Below are 24,326 nucleotides of genomic sequence, written 5' to 3'. Positions count from 1 at the left end.
AGGTAAGGAGTGCGAGACCAGCCTGGCCAACGTGGTGAAACCCCGTCTCTATTAAAAATACAAAAAAATTAGCCAGGCTTGGTAGTGCATGCCTGTAGTCCCAGCTACTCAGGAGCCTGAGGCAGGAGAATCGCTTGAACACAGGAGGCAGAGGTTTCAGTGAGCCGAGATCACGCCACTGCACTCCAGCTTGGGCGACAGAGCAAGATGCCGTCTCAAAAAAAAAATTTTTTTATTTTAGTCTGAAAATAAATTTCAAGATACTATTGTAAAAATCTGAAGGAAATTGCTTTTGTCACAACCTAACAGTTATCTGAGCTGTGGAACATAGAAATTATCTCTCAGCTTTTTACTAGATATCTAGCAAGTAACTTTTAAATTGATAGATGGCAAAGAATAAGATAGACATATCACTAAGCTATGATTGTTAAGTCTCTAAGTAGGTTACTTAGAAAAGGCAGCAGCACAGCATGAGGTAAATTTATGTTTTAATCTTGATTCCACTCTTTACCTGATACGTTTTCTTGAGTTGGTTTTGTAACCTAAACCTTTTGCCAAATAAGAAAAATGTAACTCGCTCACTGTATCATCCTAGGATAAATGAGATTTGATAGATACAATTTCTAACACAGTGCCTGGCCTTAAGAAGGAGTTTTTTTTTTTTTTTTTTTTGAGATGGAGTCTCGCTCTGTCACCCAGGCTGGAGTGCAGTGGCCGGATCTCAGCTCACTGCAAGCTCCGCCTCCCAGGTTCACGCCATTCTCCTGCCTCAGCCTCCCGAGCAGCTGGGACTACAGGCGCCCGCCACCTCGCTCGGCTAGTTTTCTTGGTATTTTTTAGTAGAGACGGGGTTTCACCAGGTTAGCCAGGATGGTCTCGATCTCCTGACCTCATGATCCGCCCGCCTCGGCCTCCCAAAGTGCTGGGATTATAGGCTTGAGCCACTGCGCCCGGCCTGTTTTTTTTTTTTTTAACTTATTTTAGGCTGGGCTAAATAGCTCACACCTGTAATCCCAGCACTTTGGGAGGCCAAGGCGGGAGAATTGCTTGAGCCCAGGAGTTTGAGACCAGCTTGGGCAACATGGCGAAACCCCGTCTCTACCAAAAATACAAAAAATTAGCTGGGCATGGTGGTGTGCCTGTAGGCCCAGCTACCCAGGAGGCTGAGGCTGGAGGGTCATTTGAGCCCAAGATCAAGGCTGAAGTGAGTCATGATTGCGTACCACTGCACACCAGCTTGGGTGAGAGAGTGAGATCCTGTCTCAAAAAAATTAAAACAAAAACAAAACCCTAAATGTATTTCTTTACCATAAGATGGTGAACACATGGATTAGGACTGAACTCCCTAAACCTCCTAGAAACAAGGCACTAAATAACTGCCATTATAATTCATTTAAATATTTAATGAGTGACAGTAATGTTCCAGGAACCATATTAGTCACAAATAAAACATTTTAGTCTAAGGCACATACCTTCATAGGTCTCAGGAGGTAATAAAATCAACAGTTCATAAAGTCTTTGTCTATAAACCACTGATGGTGTTTTCAAAGGACTTCCATACATTTTTAGTATTGAAGAAAGCCTTAAAATAAAAGAAAAAGTGTATCTTAAGTGGTTAAGTTATATAACAATACACAAAAATTGACAGCTTAACATCTTAACATACAAATTAGTTATGTAACTTACTAACAAACATTAGTGCTGCTTTACTTTTCTTTTATGAGACAGGGTCCAGCTCTGTAGCCCAGACTGGGATGCAGTGGCATGGTCTTGGCTCACTGCAACCTCTGTCTTCTGGGCTCAAACCACCCTCCCACTTCAGATTCCTGAGTAGCTGGAAACTACAGGGTTGCACCACCATGCCTGGCTAATTTTATTTTGTATTTTTGGTACAGACGGGTTTTGCCATGTTGCCCAGGCTGGTTTCAAACTCCCGGGCTCAAGCAATCCTCCCGCCTCGGCCTCCCAAAGTGCTAGGATTACAGGCCCAAGCCACCACACCTGGCCACAAAATATGATCTTTCTTCACACTCTCTCCTTTCATTTTCATGTACTCTTCTTTATCTTCTATTCACCTTTCCTATTGGTGTTAAGACATCATTTTACCAATGCTCATTCATTCAACAAATATTTGCTAAAGGACTACTACTGTTTTTTGTTTGTTTGTTTTGTTTTGAAATGCAGTCTCACTCTGTTACCCAGGCTGGAGTGGTAGTGGTAAGATCTCGGTTCACTGCAACCTCCGCCTCCTGGGTTCAAGCAATTCTTCTGCCTCAGCCTCCCAAGTAGCTGGGACTATAGGCATGCGCCACCATGCCCAGCTAATTTTTGTATTATTAGTAGAGACGGGGTTTCTCCATATTGGCCAGGGTGGTCTTCAACTCCTGACCTCGTGATCCACCCAAGTCGGCCTCCCGAAGTGCTGGGATTACAGGTGTGAGCCACCACACCTGGCCAGGAATACTACTCTTAACAAGCTATGTTATCAACTAGAGTATGGTTTTCATCCTTAGCTATACATAAGTTCAATGAAATTACTTTTATTATGTCACTGGAATAAATCTGCTAAACTGTTATGGCATGAGCTTTCTAGGTTCTCTAAGAAATTCTCACAATGTTGAGTCATTTGTACTTTCTTTTTTTTTGTTATTTTGCTTTCTGAGACGAAGTCTTGCTCTGTCGCCCAGGCTGGAGTGCAGTGGCGCGATCTAGGCTCACTGCAACCTCCGCCTCCCGGGTTCAAGTGATTCTCCTGCCTCAGCCTCCCGAGTAGCTGGGACTACAGGCAAGTGCTACCACGCCTGGCTAATTTTTTGTATTTTTAGTAGAGAGGGGGTTTCATCATTTTAGCCAGGACGGTCCGATCTGCTGACCTCGTGATCCACCCGCCTCGGCCTCCCAAAGTGCTGGGATACAGGTATGAGCCACCGCGCCCAGGCTGTACTTTCTTTTTTGTTTTTGTTGTCGAGACAGGGTCTTGCTCCGTTGCCCAGGCTGGAGTTTAGTGGCGTGATCTCAGCTCATTGCAGCCTCAACCTTCTGTGCTCAAGTGAACCTCCCACCTCAGGCTCCCAAGCAGCTAGGACCACAGGTGTGGGCCACCATGTCTGGCTAAATTTTTATATTTTTTGTAGAGATGGGGTTTTACTATGTTCCCCAGGCTGGTCTGAAACTCCTGAGCTCAAGTAATCCACCCACCTTGGCCTCCTAAAGTGTGAGGATTACAGGCATGAGCTACCATGCCTGGCCAACTGCACTTTCTAGAAAACTAATGCTTGCTATTTCTAGTCTCTAGGAGAAAGAGGAGTTATCTATTGACTTATCACTGTATATTTTAAAATGCTGGTTCCATTTAGTATCTTTCAGCTTGGTAAATACTACTTAGCAAACATAATTGTAACACCTGGGTAGGGCCGGGCATGGTGGCTCATGCCTGTAATTCCAGCACTTTGGGAGGCTGAGGCCAGATGATCACTTGAGCCCAGGAGTTTGAGGATACAGTGAGCTATGACTGCACCACTGCACTCCATCCTGGGCGACAGACTGAAATAGTGTCTCAAAACAAAAACAAAAACCTCTATTTCAGTAGAATTTTTTAGTTACCAAAGTTAAGAATAAATCCACTGCATTTTTATATTTCTCTAAGGCCAGATCAGAAATAAATAGCTAACATATGAAAAGTCTTTCAATCATATTCACAAGATGTTAGGAAATTATATTTCTAAAAATCCTGCAACATTCACTTATTTTAACTATAACAAAATTTAGTTTGGAGAAGTGCATGTGTATGTTTTTTAAAAAGATGAATAGAACAAAGTAAGAATTTAGAAAAGCATTTTTATTGGTTTCTGCTTTCATTAGGAGGGCAGATTATAGTCCCTGCAGGGCCTTCCTGCTACTTACTTAGGAAGTATAAATAAGTATAAATAAATCTTTTATCAGGATAAAAGACAATTTGCATTTTATACTTATAGAAAGAGACTTTTCTGAGGCCAATCAACCCCTATGCCAATGAAAGCAAGCAAACATACATTTAAAAAAAATGAAACAAGACATAAGTTGAAACCAGAGTAGGCACACAAATATCAATACCAACACAAGGCTCTGAGACAAAGCTTGCACCCATGGTAGGGGTGTAAAACTCATTCATTTTAAGAAACTTTCACCAAACCAAACTAGGAATAGAAGGTTACTCTCTTAATCTGATAGAGTAGCTACTAAAAAAGCTGGAGCAAACATCATTCTATCAGTAAAACATGAAAAGCATTCCCTTTATTTAACCCTTTCTATTGTTTTAAATGGCAGTTCTCTAATATAGTTAGCACATAAGGAAGAGAGAAACACATATGGAAATACATAAGGAAAAGGAAAAATCTAGATGAATCTACAAATAAATGTTTGATATGAGAAAATTCAGTAAGGTGGTTGGATATAAAATCAAATACATTTTTGTAAGGCAGCAATAAACAGACTATATATACTATATACCCATCTATTTAATAATTACAACAAAATACAAAGTACCTGGAAGTAAAGTTTTAAAAAAGACTTGTAAGACTTTTATTTAGAAAAAAATTTAAACTTTGTAAAATACCTCAATAATAGTAAAGAGGTATCATGTTCATGGGTATTGTAAAACTATGAATTATCTTCAAATTTATCCACAGATTCAATGCAATCTTAAATAAAATTTATCTTATTATTATTATTATTTTTGAGATGGAGTCTCACTCTGTTACCCAGGCTGGAGTGCAGTGGCATGATCTTGGCTCACTGTGGCCTCTGTCTCCTGGTTTCAGGCGATTCTCCTGCCTCAGCCTCCTGAGTAGCTGGGATTACAGGCATGTGCCACTATGTCCAGCTAATTTTTTTTTTTTTTTTTTTTTTTTTTAGTACAGACGGGGTTTCACCATGTTGGCCAGGCTAGTCTTGAACTTCTGACCTCAAATGATTCGCCCACCTCAGCCTCCCAAAATGCTAGGATAGCGTGAGCCACTGTGCCCGGCCCCAAATAAAATTTCAGTAGAAGATCAAAAGTGCATGAAGGGCCAAAATATGTCTAAAGAGGAATAAGGTCAAAAGGCTTAATCTAACATACAAAATGTATTATAAAGATAACATGTTGGCATATAAATAAACACACCAATAGAGACCACAGGCATAGATCATGCATAAATGAGAATATAATACATGACAGAAGTGAATGGCAATCATTGAAGGAAGTATGGATTTTTTTAGTAAAGTACGGGACAGTTTGTTATCCACATTTAAAAAGAAAACGAAATTGAATCCTGCTATGGTCTGAATGTGTCCTCCAAAATTCACGTATTCGAAACTTAATCCCCAATGCAGTACTGTTGGGAGGTAGGGCCTTTTGGTAGGTGTTTAGGTCATGAAGGCAAAGCCCTCACAAATGGATTAAAGTCATTATTAAAGGGCTTCATGGAGGGAGTCTGGCCCTTTTTTTTTGCCCTTCTATCCCTTTGCCAGATGAAGATGGCACAGAGTTCCTCCCCTCTAGAGAATGTAGCAACAAGGTGCCATCTTGGAGGCAAACAGCTGGTTCTCACCAGACACCAAATCTGCTGGTGTCTTATTTTGGACTCCTGCCTCCAGAACTGTTAGAAATAAGTGCCTGTTTTTTTTTTTTGAGACGGAGTCTCGCTGTCGCTCAGGCTGGAGTGCAGTGGCGTGATCTCGGCTCACTGCAAGCTCCGCCCCCCAGGTTCAGGCCATTCTCCTGCCTCAGCCTCCTGAGTAGCTGGGACTACAGGCACCCGCCACTGTGCCCGGCTAATTTTTTGTATTTTTAGTAGAGACGGGGTTTCACTGTGTTAGCCAGGATGGTCTCGATCTCCTGACCTAGTGTCTGTTTTTTAATAAATTATCCAGCCTCAGGTATTTTGTGATAGCAGCATAACAGCACAAATTAACTAAGACAGATCCCAAGCTCACTCCAAATAGAAAAATCAGTTCCAGATGACTTAAATATGAAAGACAAACCTTCAAACACTTCAGAGAGAAATATAAGAAAATACAACTTTGCAGTAAGGAAGACTTTTTTTTTTTTTTGAACTGGGGTCTCGCTCTGTCATCCAGGATGGAGAGAAGTGGCGCAATCAAGACTACAGCCTTGAATTGCAGTGCTCAAGCAACCATTCTTACCTCAGCCTCCTGTGTAGCTAGGGCTACTAGTGAGCACCACTACGTCTGGCTTTATTCATTTATTTATTTATTTATTTTGGTAGAGATGAGACCTCGCTATGTTGCTCAGGCTGGTCTCAAACCCCTGGTCTCAAGCAATCCTCTCACCTCGGCCTCCCAAAGCACTAGGATTACAGGCATGAGCCACTGCCCCTAGACAGGAAGAATTTTCAAACAAAAAGAAAAAAAGTACTAACCAAAGAGTAAAAGACTGATACATCTGACATTTAAATAATAAACGCATATTAATAAAAAAACTAGAAGCCATTTTTAACATTTTAATGAACAGCTAAAGAATAGTCTCAGAAATATGTAGGCCAGGCATGGTGACTCACAAGATAATCTAAGCACTTTGGGAGGTCAAGGCGGGAAGATTGCTTGAGCCCGGGAATTTGAGACCACTCTAGGCAACATAGTGAGGCCCTGTGTCTACAAAAAAAGTAAAAAATTAGCTGGGTGTGGTGGTGCACACCTGTAGTTCCAGTTACTTGGGAGGCTTAGGTGGGAGGATCACTTAAGCCTGGGAGCTTAGGGCTGCAGTGAACCATGATCGCACCACTGCACTCCAGCCTGGGTGACAGAGCAAGACCCTGTCTCAACAACAACAAAAAAGGCTGAGCATGGTGGCTCATGCTTGTAATCCCAGCACTTTGGGAGGCTGAGGCGGGCAGATCATTTGAGGCCAGAAGTTCGAAACCAGCCTGGCCAACGTGGCAAAATCCTGTCTCTACTAAAAATACAAAAATTAGCCAGGCGTAGTCATGCATGCCTGTAATCCCAGTTACTAGGGAGACTGAGGCAGGAGAATAATTTGAAACCAGGAGGTGGAGATTGCAGTGAGTGGAGATCACACCAAGGTACTCCAGCCTGGGCAACAGAGCAAAACTCTGTCTCAAAAAAATCCCAAAAACGGCCGGACACAGTGGCTCACGCCTGTAATCCCAGAACTTTGGGAGGCCGAGGTGGGTTTATCACCTGAGGTCAGGAGTTTGAGACCAGCCTGGTCAACATGGTGAAATCCCGTCTCCACTAAAAATACAAAAATTAGCTGGGCATGATGGTGTGTGCCTGTAATTCCAGCTACTGAGGAAGCTGAGGCAGAAGAATCGCTTGAACGGGGACCTGGGAGGTGAAGGTTGCTGTGACCCGAGATCGTGCCACTGCACTCCAGCCTGGGTGACAGAGCCAGACTCCATCTCAAAAAAAAAAAAAAGGAAGAGGCCGGGCGCAGTGGCTCAAGCCTGTAATCTCAGCACTTTGGGAGGCCTAGACGGGCAGATCATGAGGTCAGGAGGTTGAGACCATCCTGGCTAACACGGTGAAAACCCGTCTCTACTAAAAGAAAAAAATACAAAAAACTAGCCGGGCGAGGTGGCGGGCGCCTGTAGTCCCAGCTACTCGGGAGGCTGAAGCAGGAGAATGGCGTAAACCCGGGAGGAAGAGCTTGCAGTGAGCTGAGATCCGGCCACTGCACTCCAGCCTGGGCGACACAGCAAGACTCCGTCTCAAAAAAAAAAAAAAAAAGGAAGAATTTCTTATAAATTAATAACAAAAAGACAACCTAAAAGAAAGATAGGTTAAAGATATGAATGAATAGGCATTTCATAGGATGGGGAGGGGAAATACTGAGAAAAAACAAACACATAAAATTATACTTAAACCGTCAGGAAACCGATATACAACTGATATCATTTTATATCTATTGGATGGGGTAGAATTGATATCTGAGAAAGTGTTGGTGAAAAAGTGGTCAAAGGATACTTACACTATTGGTAGAAATACAGAAGAACACTGAAAAATAATTTGGTATTATTTTCTGAAGTTGAACATAAAAATATATTAGCTTTAAAAGCAGAAAACTAGAAATAACTCAGAAGTCCATGGACAAGAGAATCAATATGTTGTTGTATATTCGCACAATTAAATATTATACAGTATCCAAAATGAATGAACTTAAACAAAGGTAAAACTTAGAAACATAATGTTGAATAACAAAAGCAAGTCCCAGAAACAGGACAGTAATTTTTGCCTGATCAAAACCAAGCAAACCTAAACAATGTGCTATTTTAAGAAACAAAAATACGTGATACATTTTTTTAAAAGACAAGGAAATGACAACTATAAAATTCAGATTAGTGGTTGCTTCTAAAGGAAGGCAGAAAGAATGGTGCTGGAGAGGGGCACAGAGACACCTTCAATAGTATCATTAATGCTCTAGTCCAGTGGTAGCCAAATTATGACCCACTGCCTGTTTTTGTAAACAAAGTTTTATTGGAACATAGCCACATTCACTCATTCATTCACCTATTATCTATGACTGCTTTTGAGCTGTAATGACAGAGTTGAGTAGCTGCAATACAGACTTCATAGTCTGTATATACTAAAATATTTACTATCTGGTCCTTCAGAAGAAACATTTGCAAACCTCTGCTCAGGGTGTGTTGGATTCACAAGTGCACATTTTATTATTATACCTTATAAGCCATACCTTAAACGTATTTTTCTGTACATATAAAGTGTTAATCATTAGATGCTTTTTTCAAAGAACTTTCACATGTTTTATTAATTTGGAAATTACAAGTGCTCACATTATATATTGGCCTTTCTCTATACGTTTTAATCATACATGTATAACTCAAACTTACGAAAAATATAAACAAACAAAAAATTGAAACTGTTAGAAGCATCTGGTTCTCATGAACAGTGAATACTCTAACAAACCAATAAAATGCATACCTGAAAAGGTTAAGAGTCTTAATAGTTATTTTCTTGTTAAATCTGCCTGTAAGGTAGATTATTCCCCCCAAAATTTCCTTCCCCTTTAATATGTAATTTTCTTTCAAGACCTTAGCCTAAAAAAAAATCATATAACTAACTGATTGCCTTCCTCTATAAAATCATTCACCAACTATAGAAATTTGCCTTATTAATGTACTTAAGGAATATTACATAATCAGAGGGCAACTAATTCCTCTTAGAAAATTTTATCAAATCTAAATAGTCGATCCTTACTGAGTTAGCAAATCCACAGCACAAGGAAGTGGTGGAAGAAGACGCTGAATTACTTCCTCAGTAAGGAGATCACCACAGTGGGAAACAAAGCTCTTGATAGCTGAAAAGGAAAACAGACTTTTACTTGGGCATACTGTAATCAACCATGAAAGGCACATTTGATTATGGTATAACATTAGCATTCTTGTTAGAGTAATAAAGCAATTTGCTAAAATAAAAAAATTCCTGAAACTGTAGTATAAAAAGGTACATAGTGCCTTCTACTCCTAATCATACTTAAAAAAAAAAAACTCTCTAGGATTACTAAGATGAAGCAATAACCGTATTCACAAAATGCTGCTGTCCTAAGGTTTTACTTTTACTCAGCCCTCAAGCTTAGAAGCAAAAAAAAAAAAAATCAGCTTAGACTCAAGTTTTCCAGCTCTACAACTAGTTCCGTGGAATCACATTGACTTTCAAGTCAGCATGTTAGGTTTTTACAGATGTTATCTGAAACAAATAGTGTGTGCTACCACTCCCGGCTAGTTTTTGTATTTTTAGAAGAGACGGGGTTTCACCATGTTGGCCAGGCTTGGTCTCGAACTCCTGGCCTCAAGTGACTGATCTGTCTGCCTGGGTCTCCCAAAGTGCTGGGATTATACGAGTGAGACACGGCGTCCAGCCCGAAATAAATAACTTTCTATAATGAATTACTTTTGTACATAGAATAAGATGTACGTAGAATAAGATGAGTATTTTTAAGTCAGACTGGGCCAGGCGCAGTGACTCACACCTGTAATCCTAGCACTTTGGGAGGCTAAGGAGAGCAGATCACCTGAGGTCCGGAGTTTGAGACCAGCCTGACAAACATGAAGAAACCCGTCCCTACTAAAAATACAAAATTAGCTGAGCATGGTGGTGCATGCCTGTAATCCCAGCTACTCAGGAGGCTGAGGCAGGAGAATCACTTGAACCCGGGAGGCAGGGGTTGTGGTGAGCCAAGATCGCGCCATTGCACTCCAGCCTGGGCAACAAGAACGAAACTCCGTCTCAAAAACAAAAAACAAAGTCAGACTGATCAATTCTTCTCTCTTTCTCTCTCTCTTTCTCCCTCCCTGCCTCCCTCCTGCCCCCACCTCCCCCACCCCTGGACCCTTTGAGACAGAATCTCACCGTTGCCCAGGCTGGAATGCAGTGGTGCAATCACAACTCACCAAAGCCTCCACCTCCCAGGCTCAGGTAATCCTCCCACCCCAGCCTACAGGCATGCTCCATCATGTCTGGCTAGTTTTTGCATTTTTTGTAGAGAGAGGATTTCACCATGTTGTCCAGGCTGGTCTTGAACTCCTGAACTCAAGCAATCCACTCATCTCAGCCTCCAAAAATGCTGGGATTAGTCGTGAGCCACTGAATCTGGCTAAGATCAATTTCAAAAGTGGTCTTTAAGAGTAAAAATGCCTTGAATAAAAACCAAAACCAATGCTTCCACATCTTTCCAGCGATCTCACCCTTCATGGTGAAACATTATTATTTTATTTTATTTTTGAGACAGAGTTTTACTCTTGTCATCCAGGCTGGAGTGCAATGGCACATTCTCAGCTCACTACAACCTCTGCCTCTCGGGTTCAAACGATTCTCCTGTCTCAGCCTCCCGAGTAGCTGGGATTACAGGCACATGCCACCACATCCGGCTAATTTTTTTGTATTTTTAATAGAGATGGAGTTGCACCATGTTGGCCTGGCTGGTCTCGAACTCCTGACTTCAGGTGATCCGCCCGCCTCAGCCTCCCAAAGTGCTGAAATTACAAGTGTGAGCCACTGCGCCCAGCCAAAACATTACTTTTAACAGTCTATATATTGTAGAAGGTACAACTTTCATATACAGGTGACCCTTGAACACCACAAATGTGAACTTTCCAGGTCTATTTATACATGGATTTTTTTCAACAGATGCCACACCGAGTGTGCCTACCTCTCCTGCCTCCCCTTCCACCTGCTCCACCTCTTCTGCATCTGCCTCCGCTGAGAGAAGTAGATCAACCCCTCCTCTGCCTTCTCAACATAAAGACGATGAGGATGAAGACCTTTATGATGATCTACTCCCGTGTAATGAATAGTAAATATATTTTCTCTTCCCTATGATTGTCTTAATAACATTTTTCTTTTGTCTAGCTTACCCTAAGAATACAGTATATAATATATACAACATACAAAATATGTGGGGCTGGGTGTGGTGACTCACGCCTGTAATCCCAACACTTTGGGAGGCTGAGGTGGGAGGACTGCTTGAGGTCAGGGGTTCAAGACCAGCCTGGGCAGCATAGTGAGACTCCCTCTCTACAAAAAGTTTAAAAATTAGCTGGGCATGGTGGCATACACCTGTGGTCTCAGCTACTTGGGAGGCTGAGGTGAGAGCATCACTTTAGCCCTGCAGGCCAAGACTGCAGTGAGCTGTGTTCACACCACAACATTCTAGCCTGGGCAACAGTGAGACCCTGTTTAAAAAAAAAAAAAAAAAAAAAAAAAAAAAAAAAGTGGTAATTGACTATTTATGTTATCAGTAAGGTTTCTGGTCAACAGTAGGATATTAGATACATTTTTGGGGAGTTAAAAGTTAGACACAGATTTTTTGACTTTGAGGGGCACTGGCATCTTTAACCTCTATGCTGTTTAAGGGTCAACTGTATAGGCTAAATGGAAACCATTCTTAACAGTAATTAAACCAAACCTTAGTATTTCTGAAAAGAGGAATGAATGCTTACCTAAGACAAAACAATGTTGACAGTTTTTAACCGGCCTGCACCTAATAAAACATGTATCTTAAGAACTCTCAAATCTGGTTTATTATATCATACACCAGTTTATCATTACCAATTAATCAGTTAAAATTTTTTTGTTCAGTTACAAAAAAAAATCATTAGTGGCATATCCCCCTGCCTCGCGTTAAATAAAACATACAAGTACATGTTAAAGATAAAAGGTGGGTAAAAAGCCAAAGGAAAGGGAGAGACAAGACTAAATCCAACCTACCACACAGTGCACCAGCTCGTCCTTCCAGGGTTACCTGCCATGTAAACGAATCTCCTCGGCTCTTTTCTGTTTCTAGATCTTTAGGAGATGCTGGAAAGACACACTTCCACAACAGCAGAACTCGAGCAAGGTGATGGCTAACAACTGCAGGACCTGTAATTTATTCAACTTGTCACTTGAAAGAATCCAAGGTTGTCACTCTTTAAAACTCTATTATTAAGCAGGAACTTCTCTCCTAAACATTTAAATTCATTATTGCAATATTTTGTCCCTTCTTCAGGTTCCAAATTATCTTCAGGTTCCAAATTATTACTGAATGAATTATTATCTGAAGGTGCCGGAGTACAGAGAGGAAAAACAAGGAACTAATGGTATAGGCAGGGCTCTAGCGTCAGCTCCTCCACTACTGCTATGTCGCCTTTGAGACTCAGTTTCATCTACATATTAAACAAAGCTAAAACCCCCTGTAATGCTTGTCTTTAAGGGCTTGTCAGGTCCAAATGATAGAATGCACTTTAAAGAACTCTGAAAAGCTGTAATGGACCACATAAATGCAAGGTACAATTATTATAGTAACAAACAACATAGCATGCTTTTTGAGACAGGTTCTTTCTGTCCCCCAGGTTGAAGTTTAGTAGTGCAGTGGCATGATCACAGCTCACTGCAATCTCAATCTCAACCCCCCTGAGCTTAAGTGATCCTTCCACCTCAGCCTCCTGAGTAGCTGGGACTACATGTGCGTGCCACCACACCCAGCTAATTTTTGTATTTTTTTGTAGAGATGGGGTCTTGCCATGTTGCCCAAGCAGGTCTGAACTCCTGGACTCAAGCAATCCACCCACTTCAGCCTCCCAAAGTGCTGGAATTACAGATGTGAGCCAACTGTATTCTTGATCTTCAGAATAATGCTACCTTCTGATAGCAACTTGTTCCAGGTCAAAAATCAGATATAAAATGTCTGAATAGAATATTTTTTGTTAAAAAAAGGTTTCAGAGCAACATTTATGAACTGAAGGAATCATGACACAAACCCAGTAATAATACAAAACAACGTGCAATAACATTATCAATTTTTTAAAAACCCAAACCCACAGCTTTTCTCCTCAGGTACTCTTCTTTAAATTTCTGGAGTTACCTTAAACTTCTTCAATAAGCACTCTCTACTTCTTACTCCCACATTCCGCTGACTGTATGTCTTTCTTCTGTTCCAAACCCATAGCTCAGAACTGCATTTGGCTTTGGAGGGAGACTGCCTAGATTAATATCCTGGCTCCATCCACTTATCAGTTGTGTAAACCTGGATGAGTTATTTAACCTTTTTGTGCCTCAATTTCTTCATCCATAAATGGGGAGAGTAACAGTATTTTATTCAAAGGACAGTTTCTGAGGTGTATATTAGTTTATACACAGAACAGCACTTAGAGCTGGGCAAGGTGGCTCATGACTGTAATCCCAGCACTTTGAGAGGCTGAGGCTGAAGGATTGCTTGAGGCCAGGCATTTGAGACCAGCCAGGTCAACATACCAAAATCTCTCTACAAAAAAGTAAAAAGTTAGTTGGGAGTGGTAGCACATGCCTGTAGTCCCAACTACTTGGGAGGCTGAGCCAGAAGGATCATTTGAGCCTAAGAGATCAAGGCTGCAGCAAGCTATGGTCTGACTGTGCCCCTGTAACAGAACAAGGGCCTTTCTTTAAATAAATAAATACTTATTATTATAATGTATCTAGCAAACACAACACACACACACATACACTTTATGAGCCATCCACAGAGAGACAAGATATGGAGGAATCTGGAAATCCAAGTTTTTTTATATGGCATCAGATAAACTGGGAAGTGTATCAAAAAAGGTTTAAGTGTGTAGTTCACATTCAAGGAATGAATGTGTTTTGTGTTTACATTAGTTCACAGTGAAGTAATGAAGAAAATTATAAATTATAAAGGGAATGATAAAAACAGAGAAGACATGTTTAAAATGCAAAGCAAAAATTAACAAAGCACTAAGACTGCTGTCTAAAACTCATTCCCAGCTGGGCACCGTGGCCCATGCCTGTAATCCAAGCACTTTGGAATGGCAAGGCAGGAGGATCACTTGAGCCCTGGAGTTCAAGATCAGCCAGGGAAACAACAAGATCCCCTCTCTACAAAAAAAATTTAAAAATTAGCTGAGTGTAGAGGTGCTAACCTATAGTCCTAGCTAGTTAGGAGGCTGCGGCAGGAGGACTGCATGAACCTGGCATTCAAGGCTGCAGTGAGCTATGATGGTGCCACTGTACTCCAGTCTGGTAACACGGTGAGACCCTGTCTCCTAAAAAAATGAAAAAAAAAAAAAAAATTCCATTTCCCACAAAAGGAATCAAGGTTCCTTGGAGAAATGGCTGATGGCAAGCCTAAGGCAGAAAATGTACAATGTAAAACCTGGGACATCTTGCATGCAAAAACACATTATCAAAGAATGCTAGGTTCATGTTAAAAGGACAAATGAACCAACTTGAAGGGACTCCCAACGACCAAAGATGAGACAATTTGATGATCGAAAGGAATAATGATCGCAAGTGATTAAAACATATAAATCTATAAAATTCCATGAGCTCATAATGATACCTAAAAACAAAAACCTCACTGGTCCCCCCTGAAAGTTGCTATGATACTAACGCATTCTAAAAATTGATAATAGCCCAGGTGCAGTGACTCACTCCTGTAGTCCCAGAACTTTGGGAGGTCAAGGCAGGCAGATTGCTTGAGTCCAGGAGTTTAAGACCAACCTGGGCAACATGACAAAACCCCATCTTTACAAAAAATTAGCCAGGCGTGGTGGTGCACAGTTCCACAAGAGGCTGAGGCAGGTGGATCACCTGAGCCTGCAGAGGTCGAGGCTGCAGTGAGTCATGATTGTACCACTGCACTCCAGCCTGGATGACAGAGTGAGACCCTGTCTCAAATAAATAAATAAATGAATAAGAATAAAAATCGATAATAAAGGGAAAGAACAGTTAAGAAAAATGAGTAAAACCCAAGAAAACAGAGTAATTAAACAAAACCTTAATTAAAACTTTTAATCCCTTTTTGTATGCTGATTATGAATATGCAGTAAAATATGATGTACAGGAGAAAGGACCTCTTGTTGTCTTCCTCCAACACAATTACCTTGTTTTAAAAGCTCTTGTTTATCAAAATGCGATTAGATAGTTTATTTCCTCCTTAATTCACCAGGAACTTCAATACGGCAGGCATGAACATCCAGCAATAAGCAAATAAAAGCTTGACTACATTATTCCCAGCACACTGTGAAATGATGATCTATGCTTTGGGCTAACAAACACTTTCTGTAAAGGGGCAGATAGTAAACATTTGAGGCTTTGAGAGCCACATACTTTCTGTTGCAATTACTCAACTCTGCCACTGTACACCTAAAGGTCATAGACAATCCACTAACAAGTGTGGTTGTACGCAAATAAAACTATGAATGCTGAAATGTGACTTTCACATGATTCTCATGTACCACAAAATATATATTTTTCCCAACCATTAATAAATATAAAAACTTAGCTCACAGGCTGTGTAACAAATATTGATGGCAGGCCAAATTTGGCTCCTTGAGGCTAAACCTGATCTAGTTCAATAAATCTCTTTAATCATCTTAAGAACACTACTTAAAGTAGTTCTTCATTTATGACTGTTTATTCTCATTTAAGCTCCTTTAGGTCAAATTACTTTATAGGTGTCAAAATGATTTATTGGCCAAATCCAGCCAGTTGCTTTATTTTATTAATATTTATTATTTTTATTTTTCGAGACAGAGTCTTGCTCTGTCACCCAGGCTGGAGTGCAGTGGCATGATCTCAGCTCACTGCAACCTCTGCCTCCTGGGTTCAAGCAATTCTCCTGCCTCAGTCTCCCCTGTAGCTGGGACTACAGGCACATGCCACCGCACCTGGCTAATTTTTGTATTTTTTTTAGTACAAGCAAAGTTTCACCATGTTGGCCAGGCTGGTCTCGAACTCCTGACCTCAGATGATCCGCCCGCCTAGGCCTCCCAAAGTGCTAGGATTACAGGTGTGAGCCACTGCGCCCGACTTACTTGTTTTTGTTTTGTTTTGTTTTTGAGAGGGAGTCTTGCTCTGTCACCCAAGCTGGAGTGCAGTGGTGCAATCTCACTTCACTGCAACCTCCACCTCCTGGGTTCAAGCAATTCTCTTGCCTCAGCTTGCCGAGTAGCTGGGACTACAGGCATGCGCCACCAGGCCCGGCTAATTTTTGTATTTTAGTAGAGATGCGGTTTCACCTTGTTGGCCAGGCTGATCTTGAACTCCTGACCTCAAGTGATCCACCCACCTCAGCCTCCCAAAGTGCTACGATTATAAGCATGAGCCACCATGCGCTGCCTCAGCCAGTTGTTTTATATGTGAGCTATAATTTGTATGACAACAGAGACTTAAAATATAGGTGTGATAAAGTAATAAAATTAAGTTTCATTAGACTGGGCAATAAATAAATAAATAAATACATAAATAAATAAAGTTTTCAGTGGCTCATGCTTATAATCCCAACACTTTGGGAGGCCAAGGCGGAAGGACTGCTTGAGCCCACGAGTTCAAGACCAGCCTGGGCAACATAGTGAGACCCCATCTCTACAAAAAAAATTTAAATATTAGCCAGGCATGATGTTGCACGCCTGTGGTCCCAGCTACCTGGGAGGCTTGGGTAGGAGGATCACTTGCGTCCAGGAGGTCAAGGCTGCAGTAAGCCATGATCATGCCACTGCACTCCAGCTCGTGTGACAGAGTGAGACCCTGTCTCAAAAATTTACAGGATATAAATAGTCATGACTATAAAACAATTACTGTTTTTTAATAAATATAATTTAAGTGAAATTCAGTCTCTTCAATGTAGCAACCTTATTGGCTGTTATGAATCCTCAAACAATTATAGAACTGGATTCCCATGCTATGGATATGTTCTTTTGCCTATATTGTGGAAATTTTTTTTTCTGAAGATGGATGTCAATGATTTTTGAAAAAGCCACAGTCGTTCAGAGTTAAGCCTGAAAGATGATTAGTAAATCAGCTTGTCCTACTTGAGACTTACAATCTAGTCCAGAAGAGAAAATCAAGAGAGGTCTCAAAAGGTTTTAAGCAATAAAGAAAGTAAAAGGCTTTTTAAGGTGACTACTAGAAGAAAAATGTTTGTGTGGCTATTTAAATTCTAGTACGTATTAAAAGTTAGTTTCATCAAATCACATAAAAGAATCCTTTCACTCAGAAAACACAAAGTATTTCAAGGTATGTAAACCTTCTACAGACTGTTACCTAATGTCATCAGAGCAGCAATCAGCAACCATCCAGCTTGTGTGCGCTGAGCTGAAAGGCGACTGTTTTGAGCAGCAGAACACAGCAAATCCTCTGCTAATGTCATAATAATCTATTTACATATAGAAGAACAAGTTTTAAAAAAAAGCATATCAGTTTATAAATTACTAAATGATAGCAGCTAATAATAATCTCTTGAATTAATTCTTACATAAAATAAATGTAAACGATAAAGAATTCTCATTCATGTAGACTACATAATAGGACTGTCATAAAGGAAACGATAAAAAATTAAGTTTTCAAGGTTAAATACTGGTATATGAGGTAGTACACAACAACCTCATAATTTTTTGTAGAGCACATGTGACAACAATGTAAGATTATTCAAGTATAGCTGTACAGAATTTGAATTTACTTTTAGTTTTGAGCAACCATCCTTTTAAATCCATAATTACCCAAAAAAGTTTTCTTTTTTTTTTTTTTTTTTTTTTTGAGATGGAGTCTCGCGCTGTGTCACCCAGGCTGGAGTGCAGTGGCGCGATCTCGGCTCACTGCAAGCTCCGCCTCCCAGGTTCACGCCATTCTCCTGCCTCAGCCTCCGAGTAGCTGGGACTACAGGCGCCCACCACCACGTCCGGCTAGTTTTTTGTATTTTTAGTAGAGACGGGGTTTCACCATGTTAGCCAGGATGGTCTCGATCTCCTGACCTCGTGATCCACCCGCCTCGGCCTCCCAAAGTGCTGGGATTACAGGCTTGAGCCACCGTGCCCGGCCTAAAAAGTTTTCTTACAGGAGTCTCTCTCTTAAAAATGCTACATACGGCCGGGTGCGGTGGCTCACGCCTGTAATCCCAGCACTTTGGGAGGCTAAGGCAGGTAGATCACAAAGTCAGGAGATCGAGACCATCCTGGCTAGCACACTGGAACCCCATCTCTACTAAAAATGCAAAAAATTAACCAAGCGATGACAACCCGTCTCTATGATCATGGCTACTCGGGAACTGAGCAAGAAAAATGCTTGAACCCAGGAGAGGAGGGTTACAGTGATGGAGTCCCTTGACACTCTAGCCTGGGGCTGAAAGGAAGTGAGAACTCAGTCTCAAAAAAAACTATACTACTTTTTTTTTTTTTTTTTTTTTTTTTTTTGAGATGGAGTCTCACTCTGTCACCCAGGCTGGAGTGCAGTGCTTGCTTGTCCCAGTGACTCTTTAAGCTCCGCCTCCTGGGTTCACGCCATTCTCCTGCCTCAGCCTCCCGAGTAACTGGGACTACAGGCGCTTGACACCACGCCTGGCTAGTTTTTTGTATTTTTTAGTAGAGACTGGGTTTCACCGTTAGCCAGGATGGTCTCGATCTCCTGACCTTGTGATCCGCCCGTCTCGGCCTCCCAAAGTGCTGGGATTACAGGCTTGAGCCACCACGCCCAGCCTACATACTACTTTTATAACTCAGTAGCTGATAATAGTCTTCCAAGAGGTAGTATACTATAGTGGTTAGAGGTAGTCAAAATAGTCTCACACTGAAGAGTGAAATTTATTAAAATGTTGTAGTAAAAAAGTCTATGAGGCTGGGCATAGTGGCTCATGCCTGTAATCCCAAAGACTCAGAAGGCTAAGCTGGGAGGACCAATTGAGGCCAGAAGTTCAAGATCAGCCTAGGAGTAAGCTAGGATCACACCACTGCACTGCAGTCTGGGCAATAAAGAAAGACCATGTCTTTTTGGAAAAAAAAAAAAAAAAAAAAAAAAAAAAAAAAAAAGGACAAGCCTGGGCAACAGAGTGAGACCCTATCTTCACAAGAAAAATAATTAGCCAGGCAATGGAAGCATGCGCCTGTAGTTTCAGCTACTTGGGAGGCTGAGATGGGAAGATCACTTGAGCCCTGGCATTTGAGGCTGCAGTGATCTATGATCTCACCACTGCACTCTGGCCTAGGTGACAGAGCAAGACCCTGTTTCAAAAAAAAGGGGTCCATGAAATAGGCAGTGTTATAAACAACAGAGAGGAAAAACCAGACATTTCACATTTACGGATAACATATGATTACATATTACAAAGGCCAGAGAGCATCTAATATGAGAAAACATCTATTACCAATCACCTCTGAAAAAGCAGGAAGTATTATGAGTTGGCATACAAATTTTTTAAAGAGGAAGACTAGCGTATTTTAAAACAACCAACCAACTTACTACTAATTTAGGACTCCCTGCAGCTTATACAGTCAATGGATAGCACTCAAAAAGAGTGAGGACAAAACAAATCATTCTAGTCAAATCAGAACAAGTGGATCTTCTCCTGGAAAGAAATTCCAAATATAATACGGGAATGGGAACCTTGTCTGAATTAATGAGATATGAGAATAGGTTTAATTAAATACATTCAATGACAAGTCTTTGCTTAGCAAGATGTGATGTGTTAAGAATATAACTAAAATAATAAATTCAAATAAATAATCTCATCTTCCAAAGTTGTTACCTACCTTATTTCAACGGCACTGGCAATACTCAAAATATTTTTTGAATTGCTCAAGTTACGGAATGGTCTTTTGCAGAGCCTACCATGTGGTGGATATCCTATCAAACTCCATAATGACACAAGAGTGGCAATTTGAAAGAAAGGAATAATGGTGATATATTTTTTCAAATATATTTACGAATTTGTGAGAGGTATGGGTTATAAAGGCTTTCACTGTCAAATAATGTTTTCTGACAACTTACAATTCCTAGCTGTTAAATAAGAAGCAAAATTCAAACACCATGCTTGCCTAGTTATATTATCTAGGTTTCATTAAAATTTTTCTTTAGTTCTCTTCAAAATTCTTTGTACATTAAAACTCGGTTATTTATTCACTAGGTTTGTATCATTTATTTGTCTGAGAGTGCTGGATTCTAAATTTACTTAGAAAATGAAACTTTTTGGTAGCAATACAATTTGGAGAAGCTGAATATCATTATGAACTCATGAAATTTTATATATTATCTAGTATGTTTTAATTCCCTGTAGTCATTATTAATTTTGATGTATAAATCATGCCGTCTTTGATCAGTGGGAGTCCCTTAAGTTACCTCCTTTTAAAATGAACACAGTATTCCTTGATGACTTCCTTACTTTCTGGCATGACAAGATATCCCAAGTTTAAGTTGTGCATTTCCTGCCCCACACCTGAAAGCAGCCATTGCTCCATGGAGTCCTGACTCCTTTTTGGTTGGAAACAGTATTTAGAGCTATAACCTGGGCACTGGGGTATCCCCGACACTGGGTCATCACTGCTTTTAGGCCTGTTCACTGCACAAAAGGAGGATGTAAGTATTTTCGAAAAATTAAAATGAGCTCATACTGATAATTTCAATTTGAATCTAACGTATGGGGCTTTTACTTAATCTCAATTCTACAGTTACAGTTCTTTTTACTTATATTGAAAATCTTGGTTCCTAAGAACATTAACATAATTATTTATCTACTTGATCTTAAGATATGTAAACTATTTTTAAAGTAATACCACCAATAATACTACTAACTAAATTATTAAATATTAAGTTTAGTTATTTAAGATTTCTTTTGCAGATCTATTTATCCTCTGCAATAAAATTTTAAATGTACTTACATGGCAGGGCTAGATGTACAGAAAAATAAAGCATTCAGTAACAAATTCTGTTACTATGTGAAAACACTTCTAACAAAAAGCACCACGTTATAATATATAGAGAATGAAATCATTACCTTGCCTTTTCCATGAGGAATTCCTAAAGGACAATGTTTTACTGCTCCCAACAAAGCTGCCACAGCAAAACTGAAGCCAGTCACTGCTTCAGGTGAAGACTTATGTCCAGTAAGCCGTTCAAGGCAACGATCCAAGAGTGGTGTTAGGTAGGAGGGTAATGCCACGGCAATGCAGTGTAAACACCAAGCTGCTGCTAGTCGAACGGAAATGCTAGGATGAAGAGTAACTGACAAGATACTGTCAAGGAGGCCTGGAAGGACAGAATAAACAAATGATAACTTAGGTACATATAGATAAAACTCAACTGATCATAAAATAGTCAAAAGAATACATAGCTACATGGATATAAAATATATTTTTATCAAAAGCCAAATTATAATAGAAAAATACATAATTATAAATAATTTTTTTCTTTTAATTTCATTTTTCTCCCTTCTCACCATTCCTATGCAAAATAATTTTCTAACCTAAGAATTACTTCTAGTAATATATCTCATGAAAGCTGTCCTAAATTAAGTCCGTATACAAAAGAAAACTTTACTTCCTAAATCAGCCAATCTCTTACTTTAGCTTCAGATTGCTTATTAATTTGGTACTAAAAATTAAAAATTATCAATAAATAACACCTTGAAAAGAAATGTCACACCCTGGCCAGCTGTGGTTGCACACGCCTGTAATCCCAGCACTTTGAGAGGCCAAGGCAGGTGGATCACCTGAGCTCAGGAGTTTGAGACCAGCCTGGGCAACATGACAAAACCTTGTCTCTACCAAAAATACAAAAAATTAGCCAGGCATGGTGACGCATGCCTGTTGTCCCAGCAACTAGGGAGGCTGAGGTGGGAGGATCACTTGAGCCGGGGAGGCGGGGCTTGTGGTGAGCCGAGATTGCGCCACTACATGCCAACCTGCGTGACAGACTGAGACCCTGCCTTGAAAAAAAAAAAGAAAAAAAGTCATACCCTGCCCCATCCTTTTTATTTTTTAATCCTTCTAGTACATTTATCTACATAATTAGTATACTTTTTTATTTTTGAGATGGAGTCTTGCTCTGTCACCCAGGATGGAATGCAGTGGTGCAATCTTGGTTCACTGCAACCTTCGCCTTCCGGGTTTAAGTGATTCTCTTGCCTCAACCTCCTGAGTAGCTGCGATCACAAGTGTGTGCCATTACACCTGGCTAATTTTTGTACTTTTAGTAAAGACAAGGTTTCACCATGTTGGCCAGGTTGGTCTTGAACTCCCGACCTCAAGTGACCCACCCACCTCATCTTCCCAAAGTGTTGGATTACAGGCACGAGCCACCGTGCCTGGCCTACATAATTAATACACTTTCTATCCACCATGTTGCTCTTACAAGAACACAATGTTAAAATCAAGGCTTCGCTAGGTCCTCAGTGGGCTACTAATCAACTAACGACAAAGACAGTGAAGTGACCGCCACCACCAATAAAAGAAAAGGTATTATTTGCTATGATTCAACATAAACTTTCATGAAACATATGCTTCATGTCAAATTCTATTTAAGTAAGTGTCCCAGATCTAAATAGCTTATACACACAAATATAATGTAAAGTTTCTCAGAAAGAAATGTGTACCACAAAGGATAAAAGCCATGATGATGCATTTTTTTGAAACAGGGTCTCACTCTGCCACCCAGGATAGAATGCAGTGGCATGATAATAGCTCACTGTAGCCTTAATCTCCTAGGCTTAAGTGATGCTCCTGGTTCAGTCTCCCAAAGAGCTGGGACTACTACAGGTGCACACCACCGTGCCTGGCTAAGTTTTAAAAAATTTTTAGTAGAGAGGAGTTCTCATTATGTTGCCCAGGCTGGTCTTGAACTCAGCTCAAGCAATTCTCCCATCTTGGTCTTCTAAAGTGCTGGGATTACAGGCGTGAGCCACCATATCAGGCCTCAAAAATGATTTTTAAAAGTGATTTTAAAAAGAAGCAAGTCAGTTATGACTATATATTGAATGAATTTTTTTTTTTAAACATGAAATATCCAGAATAGGTGGATTCACAGAGACAGAAAGTAAATTCATGGAGGTCAGCGGCTGGGGGAAAGGGAAATGGAAATGACAACTTCCTGGGGGTAATGAAAAGACTCTGGAATTAGACAGTGGTAGTAACTGTACAGTAGAGCAAATATACTCAAAACCCCCGAATTGTATACCTCATAAGCGTAAACTTCATGGCAAGTGATTTACATCTCTTTTGTTTGTTGCCCAGGTTGGAGTGCAGTGGCGTTATCTCGACTCACTGCAACCTCCACCTCTGGCGCTCAAGCGATTCTCGTGCCTCAGCCCCCCGAGTAGCTGGGATTACAGGCAAGAGCCACCATGCCTGGCTAATTTTTGTATTTTTAGTAGAGATGGGGTTTTGCCACATTGGCCAGGCTGGTCTTGAACTCCTGACCTCAAGTGATGTGCCTGCCTCGGCCTCCCAAAGTGCTGGGATTATAGGCATGAGCCGCTGTGCCTAACCATGAATTGTATCTGAATAAAGCTATTATAAAGTGATTAAATACTTAAAAAAAGAAAGAAAATACTGCTTTAAAGACCTCTGAGGAACTGAATTACTTGTACCGTACTAGTGTTTTCACTGCAGATGCAGAGACAGTTCAGGTTTACTTCTCTGTAAAGTTTTTCCAGGTTATCTTATAAGTCTCTAGAATGGGGGGTGGGGCGGAGACTTACAGAACAATCTTTAATTACAAAAGAAAAAAACTAAACAATATACATCTTTTTAATAATGATTATAAATTTTTCATAAAACATTTCTAATAAATCTATAACGGAATCTATAAGTAAACTATATGAAGATTTCCTTCCTTGGAACAAAGTTATCTAGTGTTCAAGGGAAAAAAAGGTATTCCAATGAGTTACAAACAACAGATATACCTGTACTTGAATCCTGTAGCAAAGGTGCCGCTGTGGTGCCAAGATTGTGTATGAGATTTCCAAGTTCTTGTAAAGCACAAACCAGCATATGCTGGCTAGCTGCTACATCTGTGGAACCAACCCGGGTTTCCAAATTACCATCACTCATTACGGCATCTGACAGAAATGC

The 24,326-nt window shown here is 40.4% G+C and overlaps 1 protein-coding gene across 8 annotated transcripts in view; it reads right to left on the bottom strand.

Annotated features, from left to right (window-relative positions):
* The window catches only part of HEATR5A (HEAT repeat containing 5A), a 125,458-nt gene that overhangs the window by 68,052 nt on the left and 33,080 nt on the right, over positions 1-24,326 (bottom strand). For 6 of the 8 annotated variants that reach the window (XM_031668193.1, XM_031668192.1, XM_031668195.1 and 3 more), the window contains 6 exons: positions 24,158-24,313; positions 21,254-21,504; positions 17,536-17,647; positions 12,226-12,378; positions 9,217-9,316; positions 1,473-1,582 (listed from right to left, as the gene is read on the bottom strand). In XM_031668193.1, the coding sequence (XP_031524053.1) occupies positions 1,473-1,582; positions 9,217-9,316; positions 12,226-12,378; positions 17,536-17,647; positions 21,254-21,504; positions 24,158-24,313 (882 nt within the window). The remainder of the gene's footprint in view (positions 1-1,472; positions 1,583-9,216; positions 9,317-12,225; positions 12,379-17,535; positions 17,648-21,253; positions 21,505-24,157; positions 24,314-24,326) is intronic. The other 2 variants (XM_031668197.1, XM_031668198.1) reach the window with 1 other exon arrangement.

The sequence above is a fragment of the Papio anubis genome, chromosome 7, assembly GCF_008728515.1.
Source record: "Papio anubis isolate 15944 chromosome 7, Panubis1.0, whole genome shotgun sequence".
Taxonomy (NCBI): Eukaryota; Metazoa; Chordata; class Mammalia; order Primates; family Cercopithecidae; genus Papio; species Papio anubis.
Note: the sequence above shows the minus strand (reverse complement) of the source record. Positions and strands in the feature narration are given on the sequence as shown.